The following is a 16923-nucleotide window of genomic DNA, read 5'->3' as shown; positions in this document are numbered from 1 at the left end:
AGGGGACCACACTTTTATCCTTTTGAGACGTATTCGTTGTGCGCCTACTACGTGCGCATGCGCGTGGCACTGGGTGAAGTTCTGGGTGGGATACAGAAAATCTGAGATACGGCGGTGAGGAGAGAGGACTTGGAATACCAAAACGTAGGGTTTATTTCTGATTCCAAGACGTGTTGCTGTGTGACTCTGGGTGGAGGGGGGGCCGGGGTCCCCAGAGGTGCTGCCTACTGCTGCATTCGTCCCTGCGGCTCTGTCAATGTCCCTTTCCACTCTCAGTGTGTCTGAACGTGGTCTCTTCTTTTGTTCCTTCTGCCTGTCTGCTGATCCCTTTTTTGTTCTCTGGGGCTTGCTCTCTGTTTCTGTCTCTCCCTCTGTCTCTGTCTCTGCCTCTGTCTCTGTCTCTCCCTCTGTCTCTGTCTCTCTGTGTCTGTCTGCCTCTCTCTCTGTCTATTTCTCTCTGTCTCCTCTGTGTCTGTGTCTCTCTCCTATGTCTCTGTCCTCCTCTCCCTGTGTCTCTCCCTGTCTCCTCCTCTCTCCCCTCCATCCACCTCTCCCCACTTCTGCCCTCTGTCTTTCTTCCTCTCTGTCTCTCCACTCCATCCCTGTTCATTTCTATGTCTGTGTCCCCTCCCCGCCATTGTTTTGCTTCTCATTCTTCATCTCTGCTCATCTCTGCCCCATTTCTCCCTGTCCCTCTGTTTCTGCCACCTTTCCCCACCCATCCCTCTCTCCGGCTGTGTCTCTCCCCACCAGCCTGTCCAAAGCTGCTGACCTGGACCATCACTGGGTGGCCAAGGCCTGGCTGAATGACATCGGCCTGTCCCAGTACTCCCAGGCCTTCCAAAACCACCTGGTCGATGGGCGGATGCTGAACTCCCTGATGAAGCGGGACCTGGAGAAGCACCTGAATGTGTCCAAGAAGTTCCACCAGATCAGCATCCTCCTGGGAATCGAGCTGCTGTACCAAGTGAACTTCAGCAGGGAGGTGAGAAGCGGGGCAGGGGGGCACCTTCCACAGCCCCGCTTTCCTGTCCGCATCCACTGTCTGTCCATCCAACCACCTGTTCATCTGCCCACCCAGCTATCTATCCGGCCATCCATCCTTCTACCTGTCCATCCGTCCATCCCCCCATCCATCCCTTCCTCTCTCCCTCCCTCCTTTAAACGATTGCTTATTGGGGATGGGCCAGACCCTGTGCTCAATTCAGGGGAAACGGGAAACACTCATCCTCCAAGAACTCACTGCTTCTCAGGGGAAACCACAAAGAAGCTTGTGGTCACAACGTCATGGAAGGTTGTCCCAATGAGAGAAGCCCAGGGTTTTCTGAAAACGCAAAGGAGAAGCTTCCAGAGGGATCAGAGAAGCCCTCCCAGAGGTAGTGACACCTAAAGTGACACCTGAAGGAGGAATTTCAGGGGTCAGTCAATAGAAGGTATGAGGGGGAAAGCAGCCCAGAGAGGAAACAGCCTAGACTAAGGCCCAGAGGACAGATCCGTGGCAGCAGAGGATCTGAGAGTCCTGTGTGGTTCCCATGCTGGGTTTGAGGTGGGAGGGTGAACGGGAGTGCAGACAGGTAGCTGGGGGACTGTAGGGCATATAGAGTTTGGACTCTGAGTGCCCCCTTTTCTGAGTGCTGCCAAGCCAGAGAGCCCAGGGCATCTACTTCAGCTCCTCCGAGGCCTACCGGCACCTCTCCCCAAATAGTCCCCCGAGGGAGGGGCCCCAGGCTGCTGGGGTCTGTGGGGCTGAGTGCAGAGGGCTTACTTTTCTTAGAGCACCGTCAGAGCACAAGCAATTCAGGGGTGGGAGGAGAGGGACAGAAGAGGGGTCTTCATGGCCTTCTCAAACACCCAACGCAGAGCCCTGGGCACAGGAAGTGATGAGGACACAGGCCCCGCCCCCAGGAGCCCCAGTCTGGTACAGGAGGTGACGAGTGGGCCGATCATGGTGGTGAAGTGTGGAAATGGGTGGCCTCGTCTGGGGACGTCCCTCCACAAACACGCATCGAGCACCTGCTCCAAGTCAGGTGAGCAGGGTGCTGGGATGCACGACCAGGCAGCCGTCGTGGGTCCCAGGCAGCCCCAGCCTCCAGATGCAGGCGGCTCTGCCTCCAGGCTCCTTCACCCCGGAAGTGGGCTTCTCCCCATTTTCCAGAATGAAAGGATCGACGTGGCCAGAGCAGCCGTGGATGGCCTGGCCAGGAGCCTCACATCAGCATGCTGAGGTCCCTGCCAGCACCGTGGAGCCTCATCCCCCCGGCTGACCCACCCTCCCCACCCCAACAGGCCCTCCAGGAGCGCCGGGCTCGCTGCGAGACGCAGAACATAGACCCCGTGGTCTGGACCAACCAGCGGGTGCTCAAGTGGGTGCGAGATATTGACCTGAAGGTGAGGGGAGATGGCGGGGCTGGGGGTGACTCTTGGGCGAATCCCACGCACGTCTGTGTGTGTGCAAATCAATCCCCATTTTCACGTGGGCCGAGGCATCGTCGCCCAGGCTGGCAAGAATAACCTGCCTCCTGTCAGTCAAGAGGAGGGAACTATTCCCCGCTCCTGCCATCCCCCCAGCAGCACCCCCCTCATGGGGCGGGAGGGAATGCTGAGCCATTCTCGCTCTCTGAAGCCAGGGTGGGATTGAATCCACACCCATCTTCTCCCTCAACAAGCATTTATGGGCTGCCTGCCTCGGTCTGGGTATGTCACTGACAAAATAGTCCAGTCGCTGCTCTCATGGCCCTAAAAGAGTGGGGTGGGGTTCCCTCTCAGTATTAAACGAACTGGTCCCCGGAGGTCAAGCCCTTGCTGTTGGGGCCACATCCCCAGTGGAGGTGGGGCCGCCTCAGGCCAGCAGGGTGGCTCACCGGCCTCGTGTCTTGCCCTCAGGAGTACGCAGACAACCTGACCAACAGTGGTGTCCACGGCGCCGTGCTGGTGCTGGAACCCACGTTCAACGCTGAGGCCATGGCCACGGCCCTGGGCATCCCCAGCGGGAAGCACATTCTCCGGAGGCACCTGGCGGAGGAGATGAGTGCCGTCTTCCACCCGGCCAAGTGAGTGTGGGCTGCTGGCTGCAGCTCGCAGCTTTTGCAAACGGATGGTCCTGGCCCCTCCTTCCTGGATCCCACCTGTTCCTTTGCAACACAGCGGTCTCCTTTGGTAGATCCAGAAACTGAGGCTCAGAGAAGTGCAGTGCTTTGGCCTGAACGTCATAGAGTAGAAAGAGAGAGAGGAGCAGTCAGGTTCTGAATAGAGTGTGTGGTTAAAATGGGCATTTAGAGAAGGGAGAGTGACCAGCGTGTATGAGGAAGGCCATGTGAGGGTGGGGTTTGAGCTGGGGAGGATTCGCACTGGCCTGAGAGGTTGAGATGGCTGTTCCAGGCAGGGCTGACTATGGGGACAAAGGTTTGGAGACAGGGATGGGCGTCTTAGTGGTTTTTACCATCTAGGTGAGCAGACCATGTCGGCCCACCTACCCCAGGCTCCTCATCTGAAAAGTGGCCAGAGAATAAACACGTGAACAGATGAACTCCCAATGCACTCTCTCCTTTTACAATGATTGTGGTTAGGGTTAGATGACCATTTATTGAGCACATGCCATGGGCACTAATTCTAGCCACATGATGATGCTAAGAAATTAGTTTCACTGTCCCTCCTTTATAGATGGAGAAAATTGTTTGAAGGAGCCGAGGTACGGGCCTAAGGTCAAACAGCTAGTAAATGGCAGAGCCCGGATTTGTCCTTTATTCTGTTAATGTGATATATTATGTGATTGATTTTCAGAGGTTGAACCAACCTTGCATTCCTAGGATAAATCCCAGTTGGTCATGGTGTATAATTCTATTCTATTAATGTGATATATTATGTGATTGATTTTCAGAGGTTGAACCAACCTTGCATTCCTGGGATAAATCCCAGTTGGTTGTGGTGTATAATCTTTTTATATGTTGCTGGATTAGGTTTGCTAGTGTTTTGTTGAGGAATTTTGCATCAGTATTTACAAGGGATATTGGTCTGTAGTTTTCTTTTCTTGTGATATTTTTGTCTGGTTTTGCTACCAGAGTAAAATTGGTCTCATAGAATGAGTTGGGAAGTCTTCCCTCATCTTCTGTTTTTGGGAAGAGTTTGTGAAGGATTGCTGTTCATTATTCTTTAAACATTTAGTAGAATTCACCAGTGAAGCCATCTGGTCCTGGGCTTTTCTTTGTGGGAAGTTTATTATTATTGTTATTATTATTACTAATCCAAACTCTTTACTCATTGTAGGTCTATTTAGATTTTCTGTTTCTTCTTGAGTCAGTTTCAGTAGTTTATATCTTTTTTTAAGTTCTTACTTTTTAAAAAAAAATTTTAATTTCAGTATAGTTGATTTACAATATCAAGTTAGTTTCAGGTGTACACCACAGCAATTCATTTCTATACATATATACACATATATATGTGTGTGTATATCTATATCTATATATATATATGTTCATTCTTTTTCAGATTCTTTTCCCTTATAGATTATTATAAAATATTGAGTACAGTTCCCTGTGCTATACAGTAGGTCCTTGTTGGTTATCTATTTTATGTATAGTAGTGTGTATAGTTTATATCTTTCTAAGAATTTGTCCATTTCATCTAAGTTAGCTATTTTGTTAGCATACAATTGATTATATAATCAGTTCCTTGTAATCCCTCTTATTTATGTAGATTTATCCCCTCTTTCATTCCTAGTTTTACTAATTTGAGTCATTGCCCTTTTTAACTCTTGGTCAGTCTAGCTAACGGTCAGCTCATTTTGTTAACAGATGCCAGATTTGAACCTGAGGCTCTCTGCGTCAGGCCTGAGTGCTCAACCCCCAAACTATATGGGGCCTCAGGGAACGGCTGAGCCACACCCCATGTTATGCAGGTGGGAGAAAATTGTGCATCTGTCGCAGGGTCCAGGTGCCCTGGACTGCCCTCCCCCGTTGGCAGGCTGATACCCAAGCAGTTCTCATAGACCCTGCAGCAGAATCATCGGTGCTCTTGTAACATGCAGATACCTCATCCCCGACTCAGACCTACAGGACCAGAATTTGCTGGCAGAGCCCGGGAATCTACATTTTCATGCATTTTATGCATGCTGAGGTGGTTTTGACAAGAACCCTATTCCATGAGCCATGAATCAACAGGTGCAGGAAAAAGGCTTTTCTTCTCAGAATTTTCCACCTTCCTTTACCTCCCTTCTGGAGCCATGTGATCTGTAACAGTCTTAAGATCTTCCGAGCCCTGGAGGGGCAGCTCTAGCTAAACATTAGCCAGTGTGAATAACATTTGTGTGACTGATTAAACCCTTGACCCCCCATGAGGTGGGAGGTATGTTGACGACTGTCTAGGATTAGTGGGTGAGCACTAGGGATGTTTCAACGGGGCACAAATAGCGTGGGTTCTTAGGTCGTTGGGAGGTCAGAGACTCCTTCAGGAACCAGATGAAAGCAGTCCTCCTGATGTCAGGACAAGGAAGAAGGAAATGGACTCAGTCCAGGCTCCTCATTTTACCTCTGAGGCTGCTCAGCCAGGGAACCAAGAGGCAATGCCAGTACCAGACCCCAGACCCGTCTCCCTGTTCGGACCTTTTCCCTTGATGCTGTTTTTTTCCACATGTTGGTCATAGCTTATGAATCAAGGTCTCCACGTGGGATGTGGGATTTTGGAACCTCGCGGCCCGTTGCTGAGACCCTGCCATGGGCCAGGGGATCAGACTTTCAGTTAGCTGGGGAAAGACAGAACTCCATGAGTTTCTAAGGAATTTTACAGCCCACTGCTGTTGGTACAAGAGTCCCCAGCTAAGCCAAACGCCAGGGAGACAGTGATCCCCAGGCAGGTGGTGAGATGCTTGGGAAGGTCTGATGGGTTTATATTAACCAAGATCTTCGGGCTTTGCCCAGGACAGCTCTGCAGTGGTCTAGGTATCTCATCCTGTCTACTGCCTTCTCACTCCTTTTCCTTCTCTGTTGCTGATTTCAGCTTTCCAGAAAGAGAAAGGGCAGGGCAGGTCTTTTGGGGTGAGTCCTCCCAGAATGCTTAGATCGGGTGGAGAGATTCCAGTTTGAGGAAACATCCCGAACCATCGAAATAGACTTGAGAAGCCAACCCTGGGACTGAATCCCAGGCCGGGTGAAACAGAGTGATGGTCATAACAGCAGCCCTTCACACTGATATCATATGTCATCGTCAGCAAAGTGCTGTCACATCCCTTGTTTCATTTTCTCCTCCTCCCTGTGAAGGAAGCTGAGTGAGAAGGAATCGTTGCCTCCTTTTACGGATAAGGTGACAGGCTTCAGAGAGGTGCTGTGACCTGCTCAAGACTAGATGGGAGTTCGTGGCAGTGCTGGAATCTACCAGCAGGGACTCCTGTGACCCTCCACCACACCAGGAAGCTTGGAGGTGGGGGCTGATGAGCACCTGGTTCCACTCTCCAGGAGACGTGACCCCTGATCACATCTGTGATCCCACGTCACCCGGTAGATGTGATGCCTGTAGTCACAGGGGGGCAGTCAGCTCAGAGCATCTTGGGAGATTATAGTCCCCATGTATTAATGGCCCGTGACCAGGAAGTCAGGGAACATCAGTACGCAGCCCAACTCTAGGAAAGTCACATTTACCAAGAGTTTATAGGTTCCAATATGACATCATGTTCTCCAGCCTCCTCTCATTGCCATGACAACCATATGACCAAAGGGACTGAGGCGGGGCACTTTCTGACATCATCTTGTGATGTCTGCTTTGACACACACTGACTTCTTGCTTCTCCCTGTAAACCCCGGTCTAGCACCAACTCTGTCATAGGACCGTGCGTTAAAGATCCAGAGAAATAAATCCGTGGACCAAAAGGATGCAGGGAGTGGCCAAGCCGTTCCAAAGCATCACAGGAGCCAAAAAAAAAAAGCCTTAATGAAAATGTGTGACCGTCTCCAGCACTTGCCTGAAGGACGGTGTATCCTGTCACTAACAGAGGATCAGGCACAAGGCGGATTCAGCCTGTAGTTCATTTAGATTCTCTCTGAATGTTAGGCCTGAGAAGAGTCCCCTTTAGGCCTCGGAAGCATCAGGCAAACATTGCATCTCTCTTGTAAATACTCCTCCCCATCCTGTGGCCTTGTGACCCATGGCCCCAAAGTGCCCCTTTTTGTTTCCAAGGATGCAAGAGTCAGCCGGCATCTCCCTCCTTTCCCTCCTCCTTCCCCCTCCAGACACAGTTATAAGGTGGGGTTATCAAGCTACCATAACCATTTGCTAAGCTCTGCCACGGGCCAGGCTCAGAACCTAGCACGTTGTTGCCACCTTCTACAGGTGGGTGCGTGAGCCCCATTTCACAGATGAGAAAACTGAGGTACAGCAAGGCTGCATATCTTGCCTGGGGCCATAAGCTTGTAAGCTGAGGAGCTGGGATTCAAAGCATCGTGCTTTGCTGCTTCCCTAAAGGGCAGAAAGAGTGGCCAGAACAACAGGGGAACTGTGTCGAGCAGTGGTCTTATCTCCCTAGGCCCCTCCCAGGGGACCTTTGAGCCTCCAACCCGAAGTATAAACAGTGAGACAAAGTGAACGTGGAGCCTGACCCAGAGACACCCACGATAACTAACAGTTCATGTCCCCTGACCTCACAGGAACGCTGGAGCATCTCAGTGAAGCAGTTTCCTCTTGAGTTGGTTCCATGGGGCTCCCCTTTCTGTCACTTTGCTCCAGTGTTCTCATTCGCATTTCAGCAGGGAAGAGCAATTCCATTATGAACTCAAATAGACTCAACCCTCGAGCACACAGAATAAGAGGCCTTGTCACAGCTCTACCTCCTTGGCTGGCAGGCTACCCAGGTCTGAGAGATCCAGGCAGCAGACAAGGGGGAGTATTCCTGGGCCCCCTGGCAGGTCACCTGAGCCAGGTGGGGGAAGGGGCACATTGAGATTTTCAGGCACCCACAAGAAGGTGATGTTTCATAATATTCTGCCTCACCCCACCCCCAAAGGATCACTGAGCTGTGAGCCCAGAGACCAGGCCCTGGGGCGGTGTAGTCCATGGAATCGCGGTCCTATGTAAGGAGGGGGCACAGCAGGGCCTTTGGGGGCTGAATTCTGGCTCCTCTTCCATCATCTGTGGTTTTAGCAAGAAACTGGAGCCTCGGTTCCCTCATCTTGAAATGCAGACAATCACTCCTCTTCCCCAGGGCTTCGGGAGGGTTCAAGGAGCTGACTCAGGGGAAGGACCTGGCGTCATGCCTGGAACACAGTAGGCGGCCAATTAATACTCTGTCCTCCCCCACTTCACTCAGCTCCACCAAAGCATCTTGCACCTCACGGCCTCCTAAACCTTCATTTAATTGGGTGAGACTCAGCCCTCAGGCCAGCCCCGCTGACAGAGGCTGATTCCCACCCCGCCACCTTCCTTCCTGCACACGATGCCTTTTTAGTGCCCGGACACCCTGTACATTGACTCAGGAAATGAGTCAACAGAGATGCCCTATCTTCCAGAAACTTCCCTCATTAAAACTTATCCTTCCAGCATTCCACTCCCTCAGGGTCTGACAAAGGAAGCAGAAATATTCAATTAGCCATTTCAAGTCTCCGTAAGACCGTAGCCTTGCGCTCGGCCTATTTGCATTTTCGTGACTTTTAATCCGCAGGAGGAACGGTACGGTTTTAGCCACGGAGGAAAAAGCTAGACGGGAAGGTGTTTTGGCACAGTGGTGGCAGGAGCTGCCCTGTGCTCCTCTGTCTACACCACAAAGGCAGCCACTTTCTGCTCAGGGGTTGGTTTGTTAAGACCAGAACTGCATACTGGGCTCCATTGTACAGATGAGGAAACGGAGGCCCAGCAAGGGAATCAGCTCACATGAGGGCACAGCTAGGGGATGGTTGAGCAGGGACTCAAGCCAGGTCTGTACCCCTCAACCCCAGTGTCGATCACAGCAACTGCTCATGCTATGCCAGCCCCCACTCAGCATTTTGTATGTGTCCCCTCATTTAATCCGCCAATGACCTTAGAAGAGAAATGTTGATATTAACCCCACTCCACATTCTGTCTCCTCCTCTGGGTCCTACGCTGACCCCCAAGGTGGGAAAAACACGGTCTCGATCTTGCTTCTAGAGAACCAAGTTCAAGTTCTATCCCTGCCACTGTGTGTCTTGGGTATCCTCGGGTGAGACACACATCCCCTCTGGACTTCCTTCTCTTTTTCAGTGAAAAACCAAAGAAGGGGCTCTGGAGTTCTCCCGAGTTCATCAGACAGCTGATGTTCCATGACTCAGGGGGGTGTCATGCACTTCCCACAAGACAGCAAACACAGCTGGCTGCATCATGGCTTCTGCACTTAGGACAGCTTCCCCACGAGACCCAGGGCATTCCATCCCCAGATGGAGGAGAGAGGGAGGTCATCAATGAAGACCTCAGTTCCTGACCCACCGCAGAGCAAGAGCCTCCCTGTGACGAGGATGCCCTGGCACCGGGGGACCTGAGAACTCACCTTCACCTGCCGCCCAGCAGCCAGTGCGGTCCCCTGCCCAGCACCCTCCCCTCCCTTGAACTTCCTCTGCAGAACTTGCCCCCAAAGAAGCAGAGCTTCTCGAAGGCAGCTTAAAAGCTATTAGAAGGTTCATTTCTCTTCATGAGTCCACCTCCGTGGTGGCCTGAGCCGAGGCTCACAGCTCCTGTAGAGCCACCTCCTGACCGCCCGTCAGCCAGAGCCAGTTCCTCTGTAATAAGTTTTTACTGTTAATATGACTCATTATCATTATAGCCACTTACTGGATTCCAGCTAAGCTCCAAAGCACTTTTTAACTAACCCTCGCGATCACTTCGTGAAGTTGGCTCTAATACGATCCCCACCTGGCAGATAGAGAAACCCAGCTTTCGAGAAATGAAGGGACACGCTCGAGGTCACGCAGCCAGTGGAGAGTCGAGCCAGGATTTCAACGCCACTGAAGCCCCAAGGAAGATGCTGGACACCAGCGTCTTGGGATTGCTGAGGTTGACAGGGAAGGTACAGAAGGCTCTGCCCATGCTGGGGCCAGCAGAGAAAGACGGGAGTCCAAGAGACACACTGGTTTGCCCAAGTTCTAAAAGAGAAGGAAGGCAGGTGGGAGGACGAAGTTCGGAAGTCCTGGCTCTGAACCAGTTTCTCGCCCCAACTCCATACTCCATACGCACCAGCACTAAGATTCTAACACAGGGGCTGGCCAGCTTCTTCCATACAAGGCCAGATAGTGAAGATGTTAGCACTCGAGAGCCAGGTGGTCTGTGTCCAAGTAGTAAGAAAGCAGCCATAGACAACGTGCAAACCAAGGGACTGGGTTCCAATAAAACTTTATTTACAAAATCAGTCAGCTAGCTGCATTCGGCCCACAGGCTGTAGTTTGCCAAGTCCAATTCTAACAGAAGCCTTTGATGCTTTTGTACAGGGAAGGGAGCGATGGGGGTAACAAGTCAGTGGGGGACCCAGATTCCCAATGCAGAGTGGGGGAAACTTTCTTGATGATTCTCCAGTCACACCTAATGAGCTGACATGGGGGGCTTCTCCCATCAAGTCTCCCCTCTTCTGACAGGTTTTGCAGGACACTGGGGGCTTAAGAGAGACTTTGGGGTCTCTGAGACCAGGGCTCAGATCCTGGCTGTGCCGCTTCAAGCTGTGTGATCCTGGGCAGGTCGCTTGACCTCTCTGTGCCCCCTTTCCTCATCGGCAGCGAGAGATGGCAGCCTGGCCTCTAGGTGTGCTGTGAGGATTGTGTCTGTAAAGTGCTTAGCACGGTGGTGGCGCGTAGGAGATACTCAGTACACCGCAGTTGCGGTCACTGTTCCTGGAGTGAGTGAGTGTCTGTGTCTCTGGGTGGCAGTAGCTGACACACATCCCCGGCTGCCGCAGCCCTGCTGACTTGCACTGGGTCTCTCCTCAGCTCCACAGGCATCCGGGAGGCTGAGCGATTCGGAACGCCCCCGGGGAGGGCCTCCAGCATCACCCGGGCAGGGAAGGAGGAGAACAGCGGTGGGATCAAGTACAAGACTGGCCGGGTAGGTCGCTCCATGTGTTTACCTGGGGGTCCCCCAGCCTGGGAAAGAAAGGTCTTTGTGTCGTCTGGAGGGGGGCCGATGGGCCAGGTCACAGGTGCAGCTGGGAGAGAGGCCCTGGAAGCCACCCTCAAGGGACCTGCATGATGGTTAAGACACACTCAGCCTTGTGGGGTCTTTTTCACTGTATCTCGAGGTGCAGGTCTCACCTGCCTGCATCAGACTCACCTGGGTGGATGCCTAACATACAGCTTCTGGGACCCACCTGGGGCCTCCTGACTCAAGGGCCTCGGGGGCAAGGGGAACCCCGCATGCCGCAAGGCTGCCCAGAGGGTTCCAACACACCCTAAACTCTAAGGGCCACTGACTTAGATTCTGAACTCCAGTGGCCTGACCGAAAGCAGCGGGTGAGCCTCTGGTGCGTAAGAACATGTGTAGTTGGGTCTGATCGTGTGGACTCGGGGTGACACAGATTCCTAAACGGAGGTGTATAGACACAGACGACAGAAGCGGAGAATCCAAAATTCTTCCATTTATTCAGCGGACAGTTTCGGGTACTAAGGGCATCCCAGGCACGTCCTGAGTGTGGGAGATAAACATGAATAAATGACCACCCTCACCATTAAGATGCTCTCAGTCTAGACTGTGCATTCCCACTGGGGGTGCTGTCACCCCGAAGGGGTCAAAATGGGTTCGGCTCAGGGAGGGCACAAAAAACCTTACTCGTTTTATTTATAAAGCACAGCTATGCACATGGCACATAAACAGTGCACAGTATACCTGTGGCATGAAAATTTCATGGTGGGAGTGTGATTAGGGAAAAAATGTCTAAAAAGTCTGCTTTTAAGGGGGGGCAGTATTGAAAGAAAGGTTGAGAAACACACTGGTCCAGAAAGAAAGGCGATCAAATCAATAAATCATCACAAAGCACTGCCGTGACTACCCTAAGAGAGAACTATTTACTGAGCGGCCACCGTGTCTGATAATTATAGCTACTGTCTCCCAGCACCTTGCTGTGTGCTTCCCAGAAGGATTTCTACTCTTTGCAACAACTCTGGGAGAAAGGAATTATTAGACCCATCTTGTAGCTAAGAAAACTGAGGCTCAGAGGGGACAGGTGACTTGTCCAAGGTCACACAGCTGGGAAATGGCAGAGCAGGGATCCAAACCCCAGTTGGTGAGTCTCCAAAACCCACACTCTTTCTGCCACACCAGGCGATGCTGGAATATTTCTTCTTCTTGACCTGGGAATGCAGTCAGACCTCACGCCCACCCACACTCATTCTCACCCCCCCTCCTCCTGCTGAAGAGGAAGGTGAGAGACTTCGGTAGATAATCAGAAAGACTATATTTGCCCTCACCCTCAGTAACAAACGGGTTCCTTCCAGCTGGGAACACAAAGCTCTCTCCTAAGGTTAACTCATAAAAGTCCTCTCAGTCTCCCTGAGGAGTGGAGTATTATTACTAATAGGAGGAGCACAGAGTGGTTAGGTAAGGTCACACAGCAATTGAAATTGGAGACCCCACATTTCCCAGATCCAAGAACATTCAATTCTCTTTTTCTCTTCTTCCTGTCCTTTGTTCTCATTCCTCTCTTCTCAGCTGCCCCTGGGAAAGATAGGAAGGGGCTTCAGCAGCAAAGACCCCGATTTCCACGATGACTATGGCTCTCTTCAAAACGAAGATTGCGGAGACGATGACTCCCAGGGCAGGCCCGAGCAGTGCCGTCTGGAGGGCTACAATGGCCTGGAGGTCACCAACGTGTAAGGAGCCGATGCTCCACCAGACCCAACACAGAGAGACCCGGGGATGAAGGACAGCCAGGGACTGTCGCTGTTGTACATAGTGATCTTGGCCTGAGGGTGCTCCTCTAGTCCCGGGAAATCCCAGCAGACTGCTGTGACTGCGGATGGGAACCCCGGGGAACGAGGGGGCACCAGCCTGCCTGACTTGAGCGGGCTGTGGACTTCCGTGCTCACTGGAGGGAGACTGGCCCAGAGGGCCCGTCAGGGTGCCCGGCACCTCTGTCATCAAGGCTCCACCTCGGAGTGACTCAGCCACTGAGCAGTTCAAGTGGTCCTGGGAGCCTTGAACTGAGCCACCAGGATGGAAAGAGGCACAGGGTTCCCCAAAACACCCTCCCAGGAGGAGCAGGTGGGACTCCAGCCAGACACGCAGAGGCCAGCAGTGAGCACCAGGAGCTAGCAAAGCTGGAGGCTGACGGGTCACCACGTGGACCCTTCTGGCCAGCCTGGCGGAGGTCTCAGCTCCAGCATCCATGCCCCCCATGACCAATAACTCGGCTTCTGACTTGTATTACTGAATCTCTCTTGGGAGAAGGCAAAACGGGAAGGTCATTCCCATCCTAAATGCCGTGTGTCACATCCGGGTGGACATGTTAAAGGGCTACGTGCTCCCTCCTCCCGGGAGTGGCTGTCCTGGGTGTCACCTGGGAGGCAGGTGACATCCCTGCGGGGGTGGGGCTGAGCAGTGACATTGCCAGGAAATGCAGATATCTGGTCATCAGGATGAAGGATATCATGTCGATAGGATCGGAGTTGACTGGGTTAGGTCCGTGACAACTGTACCAAGTGTGACAGTGGGTTTGGGACTGGGAACAGGGAAACGGTTGTCATTATTAACCCAGCAAACCTTGTTGTGACGTCTGTCACCTGACACACAGGTGTGCTCGCCAGTATCCTAATTGAGCTGAATCTCACAGGTCGCTAAGGTGGTGCAGAGGATCCCCAGCCCTCTTCTTGACTCTACTACTGTTTTGCTGTGTGGCTTCTTCCCAGTGGCCTCACCTCTCTGTGCCTCAATGTCTTCATCTACAATACTTCTGGTTCCCTTCCAGGGATGTTGTGAGGATTAACACTTGCTAACGTCTGTAACACTTTGTAACCTCTCAGGAGACAGGTGGGAAGTTATGGGGTCCAGGGTGGGTGTCTACTTTCCCATTTACAACACAGAACTGATACTGTACTGATGTAGTACTGGTTCTCTCCGCCTGTTTTTTGTTGTTGTTGTTTTTGTTTGTTTGTTTTGGGGGCCGGACCGCACGGCATGCGGAACTTCCCCGACCAGGGATTGAACCTGCACCCCCTGCAATGGGAGGGCAGAATCTTAACCACTGGACCACCAGGGAAGTCCTCTCCAACTGTTCTGATTGGAGCAACGTGCAAAAGGAGGGCAAGAAATGTTTAATGTTCAGACTCTCTAGAGCCCCCAGTAGGACTTGACTTCCCCAAAAGAGGAAAATCCCACGTACATAACCCTTGAAAATGAGTTTGATCTATGTGCTCAGGCTTGAGTTCATTGACCTCGATGCTGAGGAATGATTAGGGAAGGGCACGTGGCATTGGAGTTCTACTTACACTTAGGTTATCAAAGCAAATCATTTGTTGGAACCACGATGCTCGACTTCCATTGAAGCCTTTGGCACCAACAGTCTATAAGAGGTTTGAATTTCCAGGACTAGAAGCAGGGTCAGCCTCCAAGAACCGTCAAAGCACGTTCTTCAACCCAGTGAATTACTTCCCCTCAAGGAAAAGCACAACCCGAGGCCTGATGAACTTGAGAATTCCTCCTCCCTGAGGCCGATGGTTTCCTGACCTTGGTTTCCTAACCTTAACACAAGCACAGCTTTTCTCACCACCGGAAACCAAATGCCTAGTTGTGGACACGTGGATGCCCCCTTTTGTCTGAACGTTTGGCCTCCTAGGGACACATTTCTGATTCCAGGGCCCAAGGGGTGAAGCTCTGGAACAAGGGGTGAAGCTTTGTGGAGGTTCCAAACCCAGTAACTTCATGACGTTCAGCTACACACACGGGATCGGAGGCTGCAGAGCCCGCAGCCGGAGAGAGGAGTTAAAACCTCCCTCTAACCTGATGCCACAGGCCACTCCCGAGCCAGCATCCAGGCTGGCGGAGCCGGCACCCCAGGATCTGCCTCTCGGGAAGGAGCAAACCCAGAAGGCAGTTATTCCCGCAGGGTGAGCAGGAATGGCAAACCGACAGGTGCCTGGGTGCAGGTCTGATTATTTGAAACCAATGCATTGTTCCCCGACTTGGGGACAAGATGGGCAAGCGGACAGTTGGGGGGGGGGTCACTGGCAGGGATGGCAGTGCCCAAAACATTCGCAGCACTGGGCCGGCAGGCCTGGGGCAACGTGGGTAAACTCGGATGGGCCTTTTGGTCCAAACGGTGCCCTAAGAGCACGTTCTCGCCTCCCAGATGCTCTGTATCCCTGGCCCCCAGGCAAGCGTTTGGATGCTTTGCAACATGAGGATGGGTTGGCTGATAAATGAACGACCTCCGTACAGGGTTAAATCAGGTGAGCTCTGTCTGCTGGGAAAATCCTAAACGTCGACTCTGCTTCAAGAGCGGGCAAGAAGAGCAGGGGGTGCAGACTTGGCAGAGAGGTTCTGGAAGCGGTTAACAAAGGCTGGCAGAGCGGCCGCCCACAGCACAGTGACCTGCCACATCCTGTCCAAACGGCCCGAGTCATGGTCTTGGTCCTTAAAGGGTGACATGGCATCTGGACCTCAGAACCATGTGAATGTGCTTCTGTGAGAGCTGTTGTCACCTGCACCCATGGGTGCTGCCAGAGGTTGGGGAGAACCAGGGTAGGCAGAGACACCCCATATTCCTCTCAGAAGCTGGGGACCAGAGCCGTCAGAAGGCACCAGCTTTCTGACCCCAGACGCCTCTTGTCTGTGGACAAGTCTCTCTTGTCTTGGGCTGAGCTGGGCTTTCCTCCGAGAAATCTGTCCGTGTCAGCCTCGCAATCATCAGAGCCCAGGCTGCAGGAGGCAAGGAGAAGCCACAGGAGAACCTGGACCAGATGAAGTCGAGGAGAAGGGGTCTCCACGCAGCCCAGCCAGCATGGAAGGGCCTCAGAACAGTGACCCCCAATCTCTAGGTCACCAGACGGGGCTGAGTCCGGCAGAACAGGACGATTTGGCAAGATGTGACTTCCGTGTTCGGTGCTCCAAGCCTAGCTCTCCCCCTTCCCATCACAACCCATATTTTCTGGGCACTGTCACTTCTGCTCTGCCCTTCGAGGTTCCAACGGGCTCCTGGCAGTGGAGTGGCAAGAAAAAGAAACCTTGTGGGAAATAGCATCTTCTGACACTAACATCATTCCCAGTGGTTGGCTGATGAGAATTTCCTGAGCCCTGACACCCCAGGGAGTCTGTGGGTGCAAAGGAAACGAGTTGTCCATGAGCTAAGATGATGTTCCTGACCTTTAGTTACTGATCATGGCCCGGAATGTCTTCCCAAGAGTGAATTTTAACACTGTAACAATAAATACTACTCCAAAACACTTCATTGATGAGCTGGCCTTTTTCTCTGTGTGTTCTCATTCAGTTTTCCCAACAGTCTCTTTGAGAGGGGTGATTATTAACCCATTTCATAGATGGAGAAACTGAGGTTAAGGCTGAGGGGCTTGCCCAGCTCTATTAAGCTAAGACGTGACCGGGCAGGACTCCAGCTCAGTCACCTTCCTCCAGATCCCAGGCTCGTTCCTCCCCGCTGAGCACCACCCCCACTACCATGTTGGTGTTCCCACCCTCACCCCCACCTTCCAGCACAGGACTTACATTACCAGGTGGCAGCACTCAAAATGGAGCTCTGGTGCATTCTGTCCTATTGGAAAAGTCAGGCGCCTACTGTCCCCATCAGAGTGCTGCCTCCTGTCCCAGAACCCCGCTGTCAGGAGGGGAACTTCTGACCAGTCACCCCTCCCTTGATATCACTTGCTTCACCGTGTCCCTCTTCCAGGGTATTCACATTTCCAGATTGTCAGAATAGATCTTCAGCAGTCGTCTCAGTCAGCTCGGGCTGCTACAACATAATACCGGAGACTATGGGGGCTTAAACAACAGACGTTTATTCCT

The 16923-nt window shown here is 52.4% G+C and overlaps 1 protein-coding gene across 1 annotated transcript; it reads left to right on the top strand.

Annotated features, from left to right (window-relative positions):
- Positions 1-558: 558 nt before the first annotated feature.
- Positions 559-16329, top strand: LOC113622179 (kazrin-like). The gene is made up of 5 exons (XM_027110111.1): positions 559-985; positions 2287-2388; positions 2884-3050; positions 10908-11022; positions 12622-16329. The coding sequence occupies exons 1-5, from the start codon at positions 866-868 to the stop codon at positions 12784-12786; spliced, it is 669 nt and encodes a 222-aa protein (XP_026965912.1). The 5' UTR covers positions 559-865; the 3' UTR covers positions 12787-16329.
- Positions 16330-16923: the final 594 nt, after the last annotated feature.

This window comes from Aethalodelphis obliquidens, unplaced genomic scaffold (assembly GCF_003676395.1).
Source record: "Aethalodelphis obliquidens isolate GAN/ISIS:26980383/991018 unplaced genomic scaffold, ASM367639v1 scaffold9, whole genome shotgun sequence".
Lineage (NCBI taxonomy): Eukaryota > Metazoa > Chordata > Mammalia > Artiodactyla > Delphinidae > Aethalodelphis > Aethalodelphis obliquidens.
The sequence above is the reverse complement of the archived record's forward strand: the minus strand, read 5'-3'. Positions and strand labels throughout refer to the sequence as shown.